This window comes from Rhinichthys klamathensis, unplaced genomic scaffold (genome assembly GCF_029890125.1).
Source record: "Rhinichthys klamathensis goyatoka isolate OS25496 unplaced genomic scaffold, OSU_Roscu_1.1 h1tg000133l_1, whole genome shotgun sequence".
Classification (NCBI taxonomy): domain Eukaryota; kingdom Metazoa; phylum Chordata; class Actinopteri; order Cypriniformes; family Leuciscidae; genus Rhinichthys; species Rhinichthys klamathensis.
The window spans coordinates 3,159,341-3,176,656 of record NW_026606668.1 but is presented as its reverse complement, the minus strand read 5'-3'; the positions used below and the strand labels follow the sequence as shown (position 1 = coordinate 3,176,656).

Sequence of the window (17,316 nt, the reverse complement as noted above, 5' to 3'; positions counted from 1 at the left end):
GATGTGCATTCATTTATACTCAGCATACGGTGTTTCAGCGCGAGTCACGACACAAAAAGTTGTTTGTGCTGACCTATCAAACCTGAACCAGAAACATTCACACACACACACACACACACACACACACACACACACACACAAAACACATTTGAACTCACATTTCCATAGAAGTGGAGCAGCCTTTAACTGCTACCCCAGCAAATGATATTTAAAATCAGATCTTGCACGGATGGTTTTAACAGAAACACACAACTTAAGACCACAGTCCTAAATTCGTTTGTTTTCTTTCTCTTTTGTATTTTTTTTTGATGTGCTTATAAGTTGATGTCTTTAGATAAATCACTTTTCAAAATTGCAATAAATTGTTTCTATTTCTTTTTCATAATATGATATATTTGGTTTGAGTGTTTTTCAACATGCATTGCTTTTCATGGGCCTACATTTGCCTATTATTTGCTTGAGACCCTGATTAATGATTGACTGAAATGATTGATCAATAGCCTACAATTGATACCAGAAATTGAGACACATTCAATGTGCTAGTGATATGGTACTTTGGAATGTACAAAAAAAACAACATATCTTATATTTGCTCCCCGGCTCATGTTGTGTGGAGAGAGAGAGAGAGAGAGAGAGAGAGAGAGAGAGAGAGAGAGAGAGAGAGAGAGAGAGAGAGAGAGAGAGAGAGAGAGAGAGAGAGAGAGAGAGAGAGAGAGAGAGATGATCCATTGGTTTCCTCCCCTAAACTGTCCACACACTTGCTGCCGCTTCCAGCTTCTGTCATCCTTTACCAAAGATCTCTGCATTGATTGCCATTGTTCGTAATGTGGTGCAGTAGAACAGCGCTCGGGAGACTGCAGAAGATCGTCCCGTGTACCGTCACCGGATTTCATCGCACGATGTCCATGTTACCCAAAGTTTATGTGACGCGCAAGGTGCCGCCGGACGGACTGGACGTTCTCCGCAAATCCGGACAGTAGGTTGAAGCAGTCAGCCAACACATATACAATCTGTTTTTAACTCCACTGTTATCGTTTGCGTAAAATCTGCCACAAAGTTGATAAATAATATATTATTTTAAATCGCCTATTGATTGAACAAAACAACGTCAAAAATAGATTTTGACTGATTAAAATGGGTAGCCAAACACAACACTTCAGGTTTCATTTTAGTGAACATTACAATAAACAATAGCCTAAGTATATTTATACTGCATTTATTAGTTAGATTCATTTACTAATACATTTCAATTTAGATCAAAAAAAGTGGGCCTATTTGAACTTTTAATTAACATTCACAAAGGTTAATATATGGTATGTAAATATTGCTCATTGCTAGTTTATGTTACTTAATGCATTGACAAATTTGATCAAATTAGACCTTATTGTAACGTGTTACCCAATATCTATCAAAAAATAAAGGTGCGGATCACACTTTAACATTGTTTTTCGTGGTTGAAATCGAATTCCCTTTACAAGCGCCGCTCTGTTTCAAGTTGGTCCAACAGAAATCTATTTTGATAGTGACTTATGTGTGTGAGCTCAGCTGTGTTTCTTATATCGCTAAACTAATGACTATAGAAAATGGACCTTTTTGCCCGCACTAAATCTCAACTTCAGTGTTTTTGAGTGGCCTTTTTGAGAGGATCTTTGGCCCCAACATCAAGGTGCTTTTCACACCAAAACCTACCATTCATTCAAGTTTTCGGAGTTACTGGAAACCTAGTGATCATCTTGAATAAAAAATTGTACCCTAATAATTTCATTCATTATATGTATAGACCTATATGTAACATGGACACAGCCAAGTTTAGCCTACTAAAGCAGTAATAAGGAACATATTTTCCTAACCAAAGGCTTGTTCAACATGTGCCAACTGGAACCTCTGCTCAGTTGAAGATAACCGAGGGAGAAAAAGTTAATAAAAAACAGGCTGGCTGAGCATTCTCATTCTGAACATTAGTCATCTGAGTCTCATTTCTACACAAATTTTAAAACAATAAATCAAGAAAACAAAAATCAAGAGTCAAGAAAAAAAAAAAGAGTGTATTTTGACAATCTGTCATTTCAGTCTGTTTAACTTTGATTTGAGAATTTGTGGGCAGCCACAATGATATTACCTGTTTTTATCAATTTATGGAGATTTAATCGAGCCAAATATGCAAATCATTGAACTGCTCTCTTCTTACTTTCTCACTGATCATAACCTTCTCTAAATTCTACCCACACAATATAGGGTGCAGTTTGAGATGTGGGACTCTGATGACCCTGTGCCCCGAGTGGAGCTGCTGAAAAAGGTCAAAGGTTGCGACGGAATACTGTGTGTACTCACAGAGAAGATTGACGCACAGCTATTGGACGCTGCAGGTTAGCTTGCAATGCATGATCATTAGGTTGAAACAAAAGCAGACAAATTCAGTGACGTGTGTGTGTGTGTCTCAATAATGCAGGCCCAAATCTAAAAGTCCTCAGCACCATGTCAGTGGGCTTTGATCATCTTTCTCTGGATGAACTCAAGAAAAGGTCAGTTGTGCAGGTAAAATTTAGAGATGAATTTCTTGAAGTGTGTGCATTGTTTACGTGGGCTTGTGTGTTTCCAGGGGAATCCTTGTGGGATATACTCCTGAGGTACTGACTGACGCTGTGGCTGAACTGACTGTTGCCCTGTTACTCGCTACATCCAGAAGACTCATTGAGGCCACACATGAGGCTAAAACGTACTAAAACTAACAGCACTCACACATTTGCTTGTCAATCATGCACTGATCCATACTGATTTATACTTGTGTTTAGGGGCGGCTGGGGAACTTGGAGAACTTTATGGCTGTGCGGTCATGAACTAGCAAACAGCACAGTTGGCATATTGGGACTTGGGAGAATTGGTAAGGAATAGGGTGGCCTTATGTTATGACTATATACAATTTTAATGTATTAGTTGAGGGTGTTGGTTAAATTGAGGTTGTGTGGTGTGTATATGTGCGTAGGTGTGGCTATCGCCGAGCGTCTGAAGCCGTTTAAGGTGAAGAAGTTCATCTACACAGATGTGGAGCCGAGACCTGAGCTTGCAAATATGATAGAGGCAGAATATGGTGGGAAGATCTCAGAACCTTCACAGAACATTCATGAGAGTTTGGGTTACTAGGTAGCAAACAATAAACTGTTTGTGTGTGTGTGTGATCAGTCTCTTTAGATGAGCTGGCCAAGGAGTCTGATTTCCTGGCCATATGCTGTGCTCTGACTCCAGAGACTCATGGGATTTGCAATTGGAATCTCTTCTCCAAGATGAAGAAAAACGCCATCTTCATCAACACAAGCAGGTAATCCTAATACACCCTTTCTAGTGATGGGTCATTCACGAACGATCCGTTCATTAAGACTCGGAAGGTAAAGTAATTACTTATGTTCCCTGTAAAAAAATTTTTTTAATGCATTATAATGATTTCGTTATTCAGAATATGATCAAGATTGCGTAGGTGGATGTGTTCAAAAGTATAACATTTAAAGCCACAAAGAAATGACTCGAATAAAGATCGAACAAGAGTCAGTAAAATGACCTGAACTTCCCATCACTAAATCCTTTCCAGTGTTATTTTAATATTATTTATATACTATTATTAGTATTGAATTAGATTTGTTATATTTTCAGAATACCACTAAAAAGTGAGCATTTGCATGGCCTACTATACAATAGAGAACAAAACTCTCACAACTTCCGTTTCATGCCGACTTTAAATTGAGCAAATGTGCAGGACATACAGTATGTGCATCTTTAATGCACCCTGTATGAAGACATACATCAATGTCACTTTTGGAATACTAACCTAAAAAAAAAAAAAAAAGCATCAAAATTCATGTTTATAGAAATTAAGCATTCACTTCAAAGTAACATCCATGGCTCTCAGCAACATATTGTCAACAAGGCCCTTGACTGCACGACTGTTGTTATTGTAAAGAGGGGGAGTGGTCAATCAGGAGGATCTGTATGAAGCCCTGTCCACCGGTCTGATTGCTGGAGCCGGCCTGGATGTGACCACACCTGAACCGCTGCCCACACACCATCCTCTTTTCACACTCAAAAACTGTGGTAAGCATGCATGCATGCATGTATTTTATTGAAGTATTTGATGCAGGTCTTCTCTGAAAGTATCCTGTTTATGTTTGTATCTGCAGTCATTCTTCCCCACGTCGCCAGTGCTTCCTATACGACACGAAACTCCATGTCTGCTCTTGCTGCCAATAACCTGCTGGCTGGACTCAGAGGAGAACCCATGCCTAAAGAACTTAAACTGTAGAACGAGACGCCATAGAACTAATTAAGGGAATAGTTCTTTTCACAATGAAAATGATGTCTTTATTTACTCACCTTCCTGTTGTTCCAAACCTGTATGCTGTCGTTTTTCCATGGCACGGAAAAAGAGAATTTGTGAAAAATATTCACACAGCTCATTTCTACATCAGAGTTCACAGTGACCACAGCTCCAAAAAAAAAAAAGACGAATTAATTACTTTCATATTAAGGCCAAGAACCGATAAGTGGCCTATATTAATATTCTATATTAATAAGTGAATTAAAAATAAAACAAATTTAATTGTTAAATGCTTGAGTGAATTTTTGGCATCACAACTTTTTGTACAGTACAAAAAAATGCATATTCATTTTGAGATTTGCTGAAGACTAGGTTTAACTGTTATTGAATAATAGTGTTGATCTATTGCGTTAAATGTAAAAAAAATATATAGAAAATGAGCATCAGAATTAAATATAAACATATTTACCTATATATATATATATATATATATATATATATATATATATATATATATATATATATATATATATATATATATATATATATATACATACATGCATATGTGTGTGTATATACACACATCATATATCGGTATGTATATACACAATCTAAATCTCACAGCTTTTTTCTATACTAATATATATATATACACTCACTGTACATATATATACACTGTACATACACACGTCATTTTGGGTGAACTATTCCTTTAAAAGAACAACAATGCCGGAGCAACGTTTGTATTCTAACATCAAAAGCCCAGTGTTTGTGAGTACACAGACAAGGTTCACAGTCTGAGATCAATGATCTACAAAGAGCAAACTCAGAAGGTCCATGCAAGTCTTTAGGTCCTTGAACATGTTGCTAGTTTAGTTAAGTCTTCCCTTTTCAAACTGGACAAAAACAAACACACTAATAAAAAGAGGTCTAGCATTCTTCATGATTTTATTTATTTAATTCTTTCTTTTTTAAACAGTAGAAAAAAAGGAGTGCTCTAACAACTTGTGATTAATAGCCATTACACAAACTCACATAAATTCCTTTACTTTTGGCATCTCTAGATCTGAAAAAAAGAGAAAGAAATCACAAGGCAGTTGTTTTACTTCCACTGTGATTCAATTAATTTAAAGAAACAGTCCTCTATGACTTCTGTAACAGTTAACACATGACATGTAGATACATTTAAGGTCATCTGCATTGTAACGATTAATGTGTAAATTGAGTTTACTTTAAACAGGCTTTGAATTCCTGATATCCCAAGTATATTTTGTTGATTATACTAGAAATTTTGTAACAGAACTCTTTCATAAACACACGTTTTAACCTTCATGTAAAAAAACAAAACAAATAGAAAACACAATTTCAATAATCCGAAAAAATAAAGTACAATAATTTATAGACTTAAACGTCTCCATTTTGTTTTAGATTAATGTGCAGTCTTCGATAAGGGGTTAGGTTATGATTTTCCATTTTCAGAACTTTTGAGTTCATCCAATCAAACAAGATTTCATATAGGTGCAATATTTACCATGAAAGCAAAGGCATCACTATAGTCAAATGACAGAGGGCATAAATAAAATGCTAAAAATCTACAGTAAGATAGCTTATTTACAGGTTGGAATGTGTTTATAAAAGCAGCTTTTAAATCTTAACGGTTATACTTAGAGTATTTAAGGACTCCTCTCAGTACAGTATCAAACACAAGACAGAAGACAAGACTTTGCACAAAATACTAAGACAAGACCATCATATAATATTAACTCTAACAGTATCCATAAACAACCACTAATACAATGACTGAACATCTATTTTCATTTACAGCAAATTACGGATCATTTTTAAAATCCCATATGATTACTTACTCCACAAACCATAAAACATTAAAGCCTTAAAGACTGAAGGTGCAATTTTTACATAAAAGTTGTATTTTCTTTCACTAACATTCTCTCTTCTGCACTGGAAGGTCAAAAGAGGCACATGAATGTATTAATACCCTTTTCTAAAGTGACACCCCGACTAATAGCTTTCACTTGATTTCTCAAATTCTTCAATATGAATTTAATCACCAAGCATGTGCTTGAACGATTATGGAAAGTGTGTACCCATAAACATTGTAGTCTACTATTCTCTCAGTACTAATAGTAGTTTCAGCCTCAGAGGCATCAATGTAAGCTTTACCAGAAGCAAAACAGGCTGAAAGTCCATCTATGCAATGCACAGCCTTTATCAATATAAGAACATCCAAATACAACAGAAAAAGGCACAAATACACAGTGCTATAAGTCAAAACGTTTCTACGCATAATGACTGTGGTCCATAGAAAACACCAGACAGTGTTTAATCATTAGGTTTTTTAGTTTAGGGAGATCTGGGCAACAAGGCTCTCAATCAATTTAGCTTTATTTCCACATATGGTCATACTAACTTGTTTCAGCTCCTACTTGTTGTTGCCTTATAATAGAAGGCATTATATTTGACCTTTTAACAATAAAAGTGTACCAGTAGTGTTTCTGGTAGGCTCATCTCATCTCATAAACCATTTGCTACATATTAGCTGTGTTCGAAAAACTAGCAAGCTTACAACCTAGACAGCATTGTAAGGCTTTATAGCCAGTTTCTCAGCGTGAAGGCTGATGATTTTGGCCAAATTCTAAAGCTGAATCGCATGTATCCCGCACAACGAAGGCAATACCAGAATGCATTGCACCAAACTCACTGGGGGAAAAAATGCATCTAAAATGGTTGCATGATTATAAATATACTTAAAGTACTGATTAAAATATTTTAAAAATACTATTCAGCAACATTTAAACATCAAACCAAGATGATGCACTATACTATGAATGGGAGAAAGTGCAACGAAAATTATGACGGAAGTACCAGCCAATCAGCATTTGGTAAAGTCATCGCATCACTGCAACTGCTGTTAGAAGCTCCAGTTGACATAGTCCACAGTCAGTGTCCTGAGACACGCTTAGTGTGCACTGGTTGAACTAACCTGAAATTTAGCACTATTTAAGCATAAGATAAAACATTTGGACAGCTCATAAGAGATTTGAATTATGTTATTTAAATGTGAGAGGGTCAAGCAGTTTCGAGGTTCCAGGATTTCTCCATTAAAGTAGACAGAACTTGGTCTTGGATACCCGAAATAGCTGCCAAATATAGCCGCCGAGTGAAATTACTTTCCTTAAAAGGGACTTTACTTCAAACTCCATTGGAATCAACTATAAGCTATACAGAGCCCCTAATGGGGAAAATGAAATGTAAGGAGAAATTATATTTCAGTGCTTTTGCGTTAGCCCATGCAAAAAGTCTTAAGTTCTAAAACTTTGCATTTTCTTGCAAAACTTTCACATTCTCTTGCAAAAGGTTTCTGTTTGCCTCGAGAAACTTTGCGTTAGTGGACACAAAATCATTGAAATGTAAGTTTGCAAGTAAATGGAAAGTTTCTCAGGGGAATGAAAAACGTTTGCAAGAAAATCCAAACGTTTTACAAGAAAATGAGTTTCATGAGCAATGAAATATTTTTCAAATTTTTTCCCGTCACCATGTCCTTTACTGCAGGGATGGGCGACTCCGGACCTGAGAGCCAGTTGCCTGCATAGTTTAGCTCCTTCATCCCAATCAAACATACCTTAAAATAAATCTAACTAAAATGACAGGCAGGTTTGTTTGATTAGACATAGAGCTGAACTCTGCAAGGCAGTGGCCCTCCAGGACCGGAGCTGCTCACCTCTACCTTAGGAGCTCCGTAATATTAAGCATTATGTGTGGCGCACAAAGCAACTGCCTATGTTCCAATGTGAGCTTCCATTTCAGTTAGGATACTGCCTTAGTAGGCAGTGGACAGCCAGGCAGCTCGCTTGGTTTTGGAACAGAGCTTAAGCAGCACTTCTCATCTTTTTACCAATTTTCAACAGGGCCACCTATTAAAGCTGATATGTACTTCTAAAGTAATAAAATATGATGAAGTTTAATGTTTATTTTAAGTATCTTTAGCATTTAAGTCAAGATTATGTTAATGTAACTCAATTTAAATAATTTTAAGACTTTGGGTTCCCCGGAAGTTTGCGAATTCACCTAGTGGCTCCCTGGTTGAGAACCACTGGCCTAAAGGTACACTGAAGCAAAAATACCTCAACAAGACAGCTGACAATACAACACTAACTTTCATAGAGGGACTGAAACTCAAAAAGCTTCTGATCATCATGATCCAGGATTCAGCTACTAAGGTTCTGTCTGACATCTGCTTGCGATGCTTGAAGCAGACCTCTCCATCAATCTTCTTTTAAAAACATTTCACAGTGAACCCTAAAGGGATAGTACACACAAAAGAATGTAAATTTAAATTGACATTTTTGTTCACAAGGTTGTTCCAAACCTGTATGAGTTGCTTTCTTCTGCCGAACACAAAAGATGAAATTTTGGAAAACGATTCAACTGTATTTGTCCATAAAATTAAAACAAACCACACTGACGTTTATTGTATGGACCAAAAAGAAAAACTTGTTCTGCAGAAGAAAGTCAGGTTAGAAACAACATTTTTGGGTGAGCCATCCATTTAATTTGTACCATCAATGGCATGTTAATTGGAAGCATGTTAAGAACATACAACAGTGTTGAAAAACTATTTTTTTTAAAGTTACTAAAGCTACTATAATGGTGGATGTAAGATTACGGTGTACAGGTCTGCCCATACAGCAGAGAAACTGACTGCAAAAGTCATCCTTGTATGGCGTCTTTGGAGTGCGTGCGAATGTGATGAATTAGAGCAGGGCATTAGACATTTCACTGCTCTGCCATCGTAAGCAGGTTGTTTTCGAGTGCTTGTACAAGTGACTGGACTGACTGAAGCGTTTGCCGCATTTCAGACAGGCATACGGGCGCTCTCCCGTATGAACTCTGATGTGTTTTTTGCAGTCCGTCAGAGTGAGGAACGTCTTACAGCAGATCTTGCAGGCATACTTCCTGGCGCCTTCCACCACTAGCACGTTGTGCTCGGAAAGCGCCTTTTTACACTTTGACAGAACATCTGCAGAGGCTCTTGTCAACTGGGGGAGAGGGTTCAAGTTGGAGCTGCCACCATTTTGACCTACATTGACAGATCCCTCAAAGCTTACTCCATTGAGAAGCATTGAGGAGGAAGAGGACGAGGAAGCAACGTCAAGTTGCTGAGGGCCATCCGTAAGCGTTAAAGCCCCTCCTGGCGGTACTTTGGGAGCGATGCGCCGGTATGAGTGGCACCCGCCGCCACCCCTGGATGAACGAGGGAAGGTCTGTAATCCCAAAATGTTGCGCTGGAACTCGAGCGCAAGCTGGTCCACCGATCCACCACGGGACGCAGTTAATGAAGTGGATGATGCTATTCCATCATGCAGTGGCCGCAAAAAGAGGGACTCTGGCTGCAAGTCAGAGCAGACCTGAGCCTCGCCTGGAAGAAGATGCAGAGAGGATGATGCAGTGTTGATGGAATCAGTAGGGAGGAAGTAGCGAGCAGAATCGTGGTCTGCTTGAAACTCTCCGGTTGTAGTGTTGGGAACATTGTCAACACTATGAGTAAGGTTAGATGACGCCCCTCTGCCAGCAAAGGTCTTTGTGCTGAGGAAACTGGAGATATGCAATCCGGAGGACGACTCCAGAGCTTCACTGCAGGTGAGCTCCTCTCTTCTTCCTCTGTCTTCTCCTGCTCCTAATCCCTTGTTTCCTTTAAGCAGTAGCTCAGAGCTGGGATGGGGATCAGAGAAGCTGCGCTCACTGCCCTCCGGACTCAGCTCCAGCTTTTCTCCAACTGGTTCCACCTGAGGAAACATCACATTCTTACTAACTACTAACTAATACTAAGTATTTACAAAGCAAGTACTAGTAGTTACAAAATATTTACTAAGTCCATCTTGGTAACAACCCCTGGCAACAATTTTTTTTCATAGGCAATAAAAGCTCATATCTACTAAAATGGCTATAAACTGTCAATAACAATAATTGTTTCAATAATATATTTTGAAGCAGGAATAAAATGGAACAAGTGATTAATTTTGTTTCTTTTGTTCACGAAAAATCTCACAACAAATTTCAAAAACAATAATATTGTAAAATATGATTATTATTATTATTAACCGTTTTCTATTTTAATACATTTTAAAATGCAATGAATTTTTGTGATGGCATTGCCAAAGCTGAATTTTCAGATCCAGTCTTCAATGTGACATGTTCCTTCATAAATCATTCTAATATGCTGATTTGCTGCTTAAGAAACATTTCTCATTATCAATGCTGAAAACAGTAGTGCTGGTTATTTTTTTGTCAGAACTATCTTTGCTGTGACTTTTGATCAATTTAATGTGTGCTTACTAAATAAAGGTATTTAATTATTTCAAAAAGAAAAAACACTTACTGACCTTAAACTTTTGAATGGAAGTGTATATATGTTTTTCATGAACAATATATGAAAAACAAAACAAGTGACAGCATTTCCTTTTTGAAAATGGTATAAATCTACAATGAATATTACTTTTCTAAAATGAAAAGGCATGCAGTTTGATTCATGGGGAAATTCAGGAAATCACAAATCATGTGTGCCTAAAATCCAGTAACAAAATGTCTTACATTCCCACTAGCAGCTTAATATCAAAAGCAATTACCTGGTCACTCCCTTCAGCCTGAGAGGTAACGTCGCTAGTCTCATCAACAGCCTCGGGAGAACTCAGTGGCTCACTCTTCACCACGACTTGCATGTGCTGCTGCTCCTCTTCTTCCTCACCTCCATTCTTTATCTTTATCCCCTCGCTATGGTGATGGCTCGCGTCAGGGTACTCCTCCTTACGCGGCAGCAGCAAAGTTTTTTCCGGTCCTGCTCCCCTGCCTCCATCTGACTGGCTGGGAAGTTGCATGTCTTCATGGTTCAGTCCCCTTCTGTACTCATCTTGCTCTAGTAAACCTCCACCATCCCCAGGAATGATCCCAGCGACGACCTCATCCACCATCTTACTGTGGGAATCTGGAGACAGAAGCTCCTCTCCACCCTCTCGGCCCTCCGATACCCCCACCTGTGAGGAGATGCGCGGCCTCCCCCGCTCAGGAGCGGTCAGGGCCATGGGCTGTTTGCGCTTCAGGAAACGGCGTGTCGGGTGAGAGCCATGCTGATCCACCAACCCTGATCCCGTTCTCCTCCCGGTCCCCGTTCCCCCATCTTCAGCCCCACTCAGGGCAGAACTGACCAAGCTTAAACCGAGCTGTTGCAGCAGAAATGAGCGCTGGAGATGAGAGTTTGCAGCCGCTGCTGCTTGTTGCTGCTCAGCGTGATGCTGCCCACCACGGTCTGCCGGAGGAGACATGGGCAGTGTGCGAGTCGTAAGGTAGTGTTTACAGGCTTTCACCACAGCGTTTAGATGCAGATGAGAAGCAGCCAACAAGACATCCATAACGTTACTCTCTCCTAGCATCAGCGTGGATGTGTACATCATGTCCATGAGAGCAGCAAATGCTTCAGCTGTCACCACCTCGGAGTCCAGGTGGATCATCCTCGTGCTGGCGTCTCCCTCGGCAGCAGTAAACAGGGCTCTGAAATGCGTACTGCAGGCGGAAAGCACGGCGCGGTGGGCCTTGAAATGACGGCTGCCTACCATGATCACACAGTCACACAGCTGTCCATGCAGCCGCTGGTAGTTCAACTGCTGGAAGATCTGCTCAAAGTGCCCTGGGAAATCCATGACCTGAGAACAAGTAAGGAATAGATAAGGAAGAGGAATGTTAAGATGAGGAACTATTTAATGCTCAAACAATACAGACTAGGGATGTGACGGTGAGGACATTTTCCCACAGGTTAATTGCCGTGTGACAACACTGGTAACACCGGTATCACTGGGAGGGAGGGGGAAGTTGGAGATTTCCACCTCACTTTTAAATCGTTTATGAATGCCTGTGTCCCCGTAGGTATTTTACTGCCGCCATTCATTGTCTTGTCAGGCAGCTCGCCTCACTCTCGTCATGTGATTAATTGAAATCTGACTACTGTTGATCTGAATTGAGCAGATGCGTTCAGTTTTTAATGGTAGTGTCTGTTCTCTAACTGAGCTAAATGACTTTTATTACTATAGTATAAATATCAAAATGATGATTTGCCACAGTGGGCAACTGATGTTATCAGTGTGCAGCTAAACACTGTTTAACACCGGCAACACCGATTATCGCAGCAAACCTAATACAGACTACAGTAAATACATTTTTACAGTAATACAACAGTACATTTTTTAAGTTGTAAATAAAACAGGACTATTGCAGTCCTTCACAAGAAAGTGCTATTTTAGACTTTTTGTGTCAAAATGTCACGTTTAATAATTCAATGTGTTAGCATAGGCTACTTGCCATTTCTTCGAGATTATTTGTGAAATATTATTAGCCATTTCTGAGTGAAAATTGTTCAATTCAATTTTTCTGTGTAGATGTAATCCATCATACAGAATCAAACTTTTAAGGGTTTGTGGACTAAAGTGCTAACACAAATAGTGAGTAGAAGAAAAAAACATTTACATGGAATCCTTTTGATTTGGTTTATTCGTATTGATTTATTATTGGTTTTCTACAGACATTTCTACAGATAATATATAATGAAAATGATAATTGTTAATACGCAAGGAAACAGATACTTCAAAAAAAAAAAAAAAAATTTAAATTTATAATCAATATAGTAAAAAAAACGACATTAGACGATAAATCAAATAATCTTATATTTTATACATGCAACAAACACCAACTCATTTCCTGTCCTGTGGTAGCAAACACATTAAATCTGATCAAACCACATCGTACTGTAAATAAATAGCACATGACTCAAAACAACCAATGGTTTACTGCAAAATTATTTAGTTTAACTAACCACACTCCTTATTCTCCTAAAAAGGAGAAGAGAAAAACCACAACAGTCTGGATTAGTGTCCTACAGTAAATAACGAGTTCTAAAAGGAATTTAAAAGGTATGTGGATGGTGTAACTTATAACAGACATGTTTGATTATGTAAAAGTGTCTGATGCAGATGAAGCAATTACTTAATTTAACAATTTGTCACAAAACGACTAAATAATTAAGTGAGACTGTCTAACCTGACTGCATGTGCTTTTTGGTTATTCTTTGTAAACAAATAAATAATAAACAATGTCAATCTACATTAAACCCATCATACATTATAATGGGACCACCTTATTAATCACATTAACAATCAACGTAAGACTCTTTCAGAATCTGTCTGCTATCTTTAATTTCGACGTTTTAAAACTGGTAGTTGCCAACACCGTTAGGTAATTAGTAACATAACAGCGGAAGGTAACTGGGAACCATGGTGAATTCTGTAAGTGATAAAGTTATCTGCTCGTCGTTGACCATCATCAGTAGTTTCCGTTAATCTAACGTTAAAACAGAGAAGAGCAAAGAGTTAGTCTGATGCAAAAATGTAATTTACATCCTTTTCAAACAAAAAGTCAGGTTAACACAAGAAATCCGCATGTAACGTTACTGCAAAATAAGACAAAGGACGACTTTTATGTAAAACTTGAATGGGTGTCCTATTAACACACATTTTATGTGCTAACAGAAAAAAAGGAAACCGATTCAGATGCGATCAAATTGATACCAGCTGATTGTTTAAAGGGTGCAATTAATAAATTAAGCTAGTTATGTTGGAGGATAGATGCTACTCTGTTAGCTGCTAGCTCAGTTACTGCTACCTCACATAGTCCTGACTCCTGAAACACACTTACTTTTCTCGTCTAACGTTATCTCAAGCGTTTTCAGAGAGTCCGGGTTTGTCCTCTGTTACCATCCAAAAATACGTGCAAAAACTGCCCATGATAGTAAGGCGAGGCATTGGCTTATGGAGTTAGACATACAATAAAGACAGGTCAGGGCAGGGGAGACCGCATCAGCTGCCCAAGCGCGTCTTCATATCTGGGAATGCGAACACGAAATCTCATTGCGCCACCTACCGTACTGGAGAGTTTACAAAACTGAATTTTGAAAGGGATAGTTTACCAAAAATGAAAATTCTGTCACCATTTACTCACCCTCATGCAGTTTCATACCTGTATGACTTTCTGCCTTCTGCAAGAAGATATTTTAAAGAATGTTGGTAACCAGTTTTGGTTACCACAGACTTGCATAGCCTACACAAAAACACATTTCTAAAGATATCTTTATGTTCCACAGAAGTCAGTCAGTCAGTCAGTCATACTGAAGTGCCTGATTCAATCATAAATTCAATCAATTTACACTGTCATTATTTATGAATGATGTTGAAATTTCATATGTGAGTCATTTTAGGCTATCGTAACATGCAAAAATGTATTGTTTACATAAAGAATTGTGAAGTAGCCTATATCATTAGGAACTGATACCAAGCTAAACTGTCGGCTGCACATACATGATGTGAATCTCCTGTTCCACCACATCCCAAAGGATCCTCTATTCTTGGATTGAGATCTGGTGTGGAAGCGGTTTGGTATACCCTATAGTGAAGTCATTGCCATGTTCAAGAAACCAGTTTGAGACGATTTGAGCTTTGTGACCTGGCATGTTATCTTGCTGGATGTAGCCATCAGAATATGGGTAGTACTCTGTGGTCATAAAGGGATGGACATGGTCAACAACAATACTCAGGTAGGATTTGGTGTTAAATGATGCTCAAATGGTATAGGGGCCCAAAATGTGCCAAGAAAATATCCCTCACACCATTTCACCACCAGCCAGCATGAACGGTCATATCCATAAGCAGGATGGATCCATGCTCTCATGTTGTTTAAGCCAAATGCTGACCCTATAATCTGAACGTTACAGCAGAAATCGAGACTCATCAGACCAGCCAACTTTTTACCTGTCTTCTATTGTCCCATTTTGGTGAGCCCATGTGAATTGTAGCCTCATTTTCCTGTTCTTAGCTGTATATGCAGTGTTTATATGCTAGTCATGTGAAAAAGAAAGGACACCCTATTAAATTTGGATTTATGTATCAGGACCTAAAAAAATTCTGGTCCTTGGCAGGTCTTAAATGATGTACATACCTCAGATGAACAACAAAACATGACATATTACACTGTGTCACTATTTATTTAACAAAAACTAGGCCAAAATGGAAAAGCCATGGGTGACAAACTAAGTACACCCTTACTGCTCCCATAGGAATTAAGAGGGTAGTAGCAGTCAAGCGCTGCTAATCAAATATCTTTGATTAACTTTAATCATCATCAAGTGTGATCACCTCTATAAAAGCAGATGTTTTAGCAGTTTGATGGTCTGGAGCATTCAGGTGTGTGTTAGCACAATGCCAAGAAGGAAATACATCAATGGTCTTAGAGAAGCAATTGTTGCTGCCATCATTCTGATATGGGTTATACAGCCATTTGCAAACAATTTGTAGTCCATTATTCTACAGTAAGAATACAGTACTACAGTATTCTAGAGTCAAATGTGAGGCCATCTGTCAGACAGCTAAAGCTTGGCTGAATTGGGATAAGCAACAAGACAAAGATCCCAAGCACACCAGCAAATCCACAACAGGAATGGCTGAAAATGAAAAGAATCAAGGTGTTGCACCAGAGCAGACCAGAGACCTCAACCCGATTGAAATTCTGTGGCGGGACCTTACGAGAGCTGTGCATAAATAAACGAAACCTCAATGTAAACCTCAATGAACTGAAGCAACGTTGTAAAGAAGAGCGGGCCAAAATTCCTCCAACAAAGTGAGAGATACTAAACTGTCATACAGAAAATGAATCCTTCAGCTTATTGCTGTTAAAAGCGACTTTACAAGCAATTGAGTCATAGGGTGTTCTTAGTTTATGGCTTTTCCATTTTGGCTTTATTGTTGTTAAATAATGACACGGGTGTGATATGTCAGTTGTTGTTCATCTGAGGTTGTATTTACCTTTTAAGACCTGCTAAAGACCAGGGCCCGTATTCATAAAGATTCTACGAGTTTCTAAGAAAACTCTTATTTTAGCTTAAACACTTTTATGTAGGAGTCTTAGCTTAAGAGCGATTCGGGACCGATCTGAGAGCAACTCTGAGTAAGGAAAAGACAAAAACTTTCATCTTAGTGAGAAGGCGGGGTTGACCCCGTTGCTATGTATGACACAATCTTTTAAAGACTGTGATTGGTTGGTTGTCCAAGAAGGAAAAAAAAAAAGAGTGATTTTAAGTATAGGGTCTATTCTAAGCCTTCACTTTCAAATTACATGAGTAATTTTTTTCTATTTGACCGTTCTCACACACACACACACACACACACACACACACACACACACACACACACACACACACACACACACACACACACACATTAAATATGTGTATATAAATCCTTTTTTTAAAATTACCATGCTGTTATTTTCCTGTATAAGGTATTTGATTGGCTTAGAATGATAAAAATTGTTCCACTCTTTCCAATTACACTGATTGCTGTCTATTTAAGTGGTGGTTTGAATGTTGGTTTTAATGTAACAAACATGGAATCAAAACCAAGAAGGACGAGAAAGCCCGACTGGACAGAGGAACAGTGTTTACTGTTAGCCCAGATAGTGGATGAACACAAGGCCATCCTTAAAGGAAAATTCGGGCCGGGTGTCAATCTATAGTGTCTTATTAACTCACTGTCATGATTGTCTGCAACACATTTCTTCTCCCTCTTCGTCTTTCTGCCATTTCTCCTCTGCTAAAGAAACCCTTAAGCCTCTTAAAAGTCCTCACCCGTACTCCTAACAATTTTGACCTTAAGACCTCTTTTAAGGGTTAAGATACTTTCTGAATTACTTTTTTCTTTACTAGGACTTTTTCTTTAATTTTAAGAGTAAACACCCACATTTCTAAGAATTTTGTGACTAGGAGCTACTCTTTGCATTAAGATTATTTATGAATACGGGCCCAGATGATTTTTATGTTCTGATTTGTAAAACCATAAAACTCTAAAGGGTGTCCTTTCTTTTTCACATGACTGTATATGCAAATATATACATAATGTTTT

The 17,316-nt window shown here is 38.4% G+C and overlaps 2 protein-coding genes across 2 annotated transcripts; one reads left to right on the top strand and one right to left on the bottom strand.

Annotated features, from left to right (window-relative positions):
• Positions 1-793: 793 nt before the first annotated feature.
• Positions 794-4,304, top strand: grhprb (glyoxylate reductase/hydroxypyruvate reductase b). The gene is made up of 9 exons (XM_056256882.1): positions 794-976; positions 2,236-2,366; positions 2,450-2,522; positions 2,600-2,716; positions 2,793-2,881; positions 2,984-3,088; positions 3,181-3,316; positions 3,953-4,083; positions 4,170-4,304. Exons 1-9 carry the CDS (start codon positions 825-827, stop codon positions 4,289-4,291), a joined length of 1,056 nt encoding a protein of 351 aa, XP_056112857.1. The 5' UTR covers positions 794-824; the 3' UTR covers positions 4,292-4,304.
• Positions 4,305-9,008: 4,704 nt separating this feature from the next.
• Positions 9,009-12,040, bottom strand: LOC130089523 (zinc finger and BTB domain-containing protein 5). Its single transcript, XM_056256881.1, has 2 exons — positions 10,951-12,040; positions 9,009-10,110 (listed from the first exon to the last, which is right to left on the bottom strand). The coding sequence occupies exons 1-2, from the start codon at positions 12,016-12,018 to the stop codon at positions 9,079-9,081; spliced, it is 2,100 nt and encodes a 699-aa protein (XP_056112856.1). The 5' UTR covers positions 12,019-12,040; the 3' UTR covers positions 9,009-9,078.
• Between the last annotated feature and the right edge of the window lie 5,276 nt (positions 12,041-17,316).

Coding starts and splice junctions, on each gene's coding strand:
- grhprb (XM_056256882.1), top strand. CDS start 825: ATGTGGTGCAGTAGAACAGCGCTCGGGAGACTGCAGAAGATCGTCCCG. Junction 977..2,235: donor GTTCTCCGCAAATCCGGACA/GTAGGTTGAAGC, acceptor CACACAATATAG/GGTGCAGTTTGAGATGTGGG. Junction 4,084..4,169: donor TTTCACACTCAAAAACTGTG/GTAAGCATGCAT, acceptor TTGTATCTGCAG/TCATTCTTCCCCACGTCGCC.
- LOC130089523 (XM_056256881.1), bottom strand. CDS start 12,018: ATGGATTTCCCAGGGCACTTTGAGCAGATCTTCCAGCAGTTGAACTAC. Junction 10,111..10,950: donor AGGCTGAAGGGAGTGACCAG/GTAATTGCTTTT, acceptor ATGTTTCCTCAG/GTGGAACCAGTTGGAGAAAA.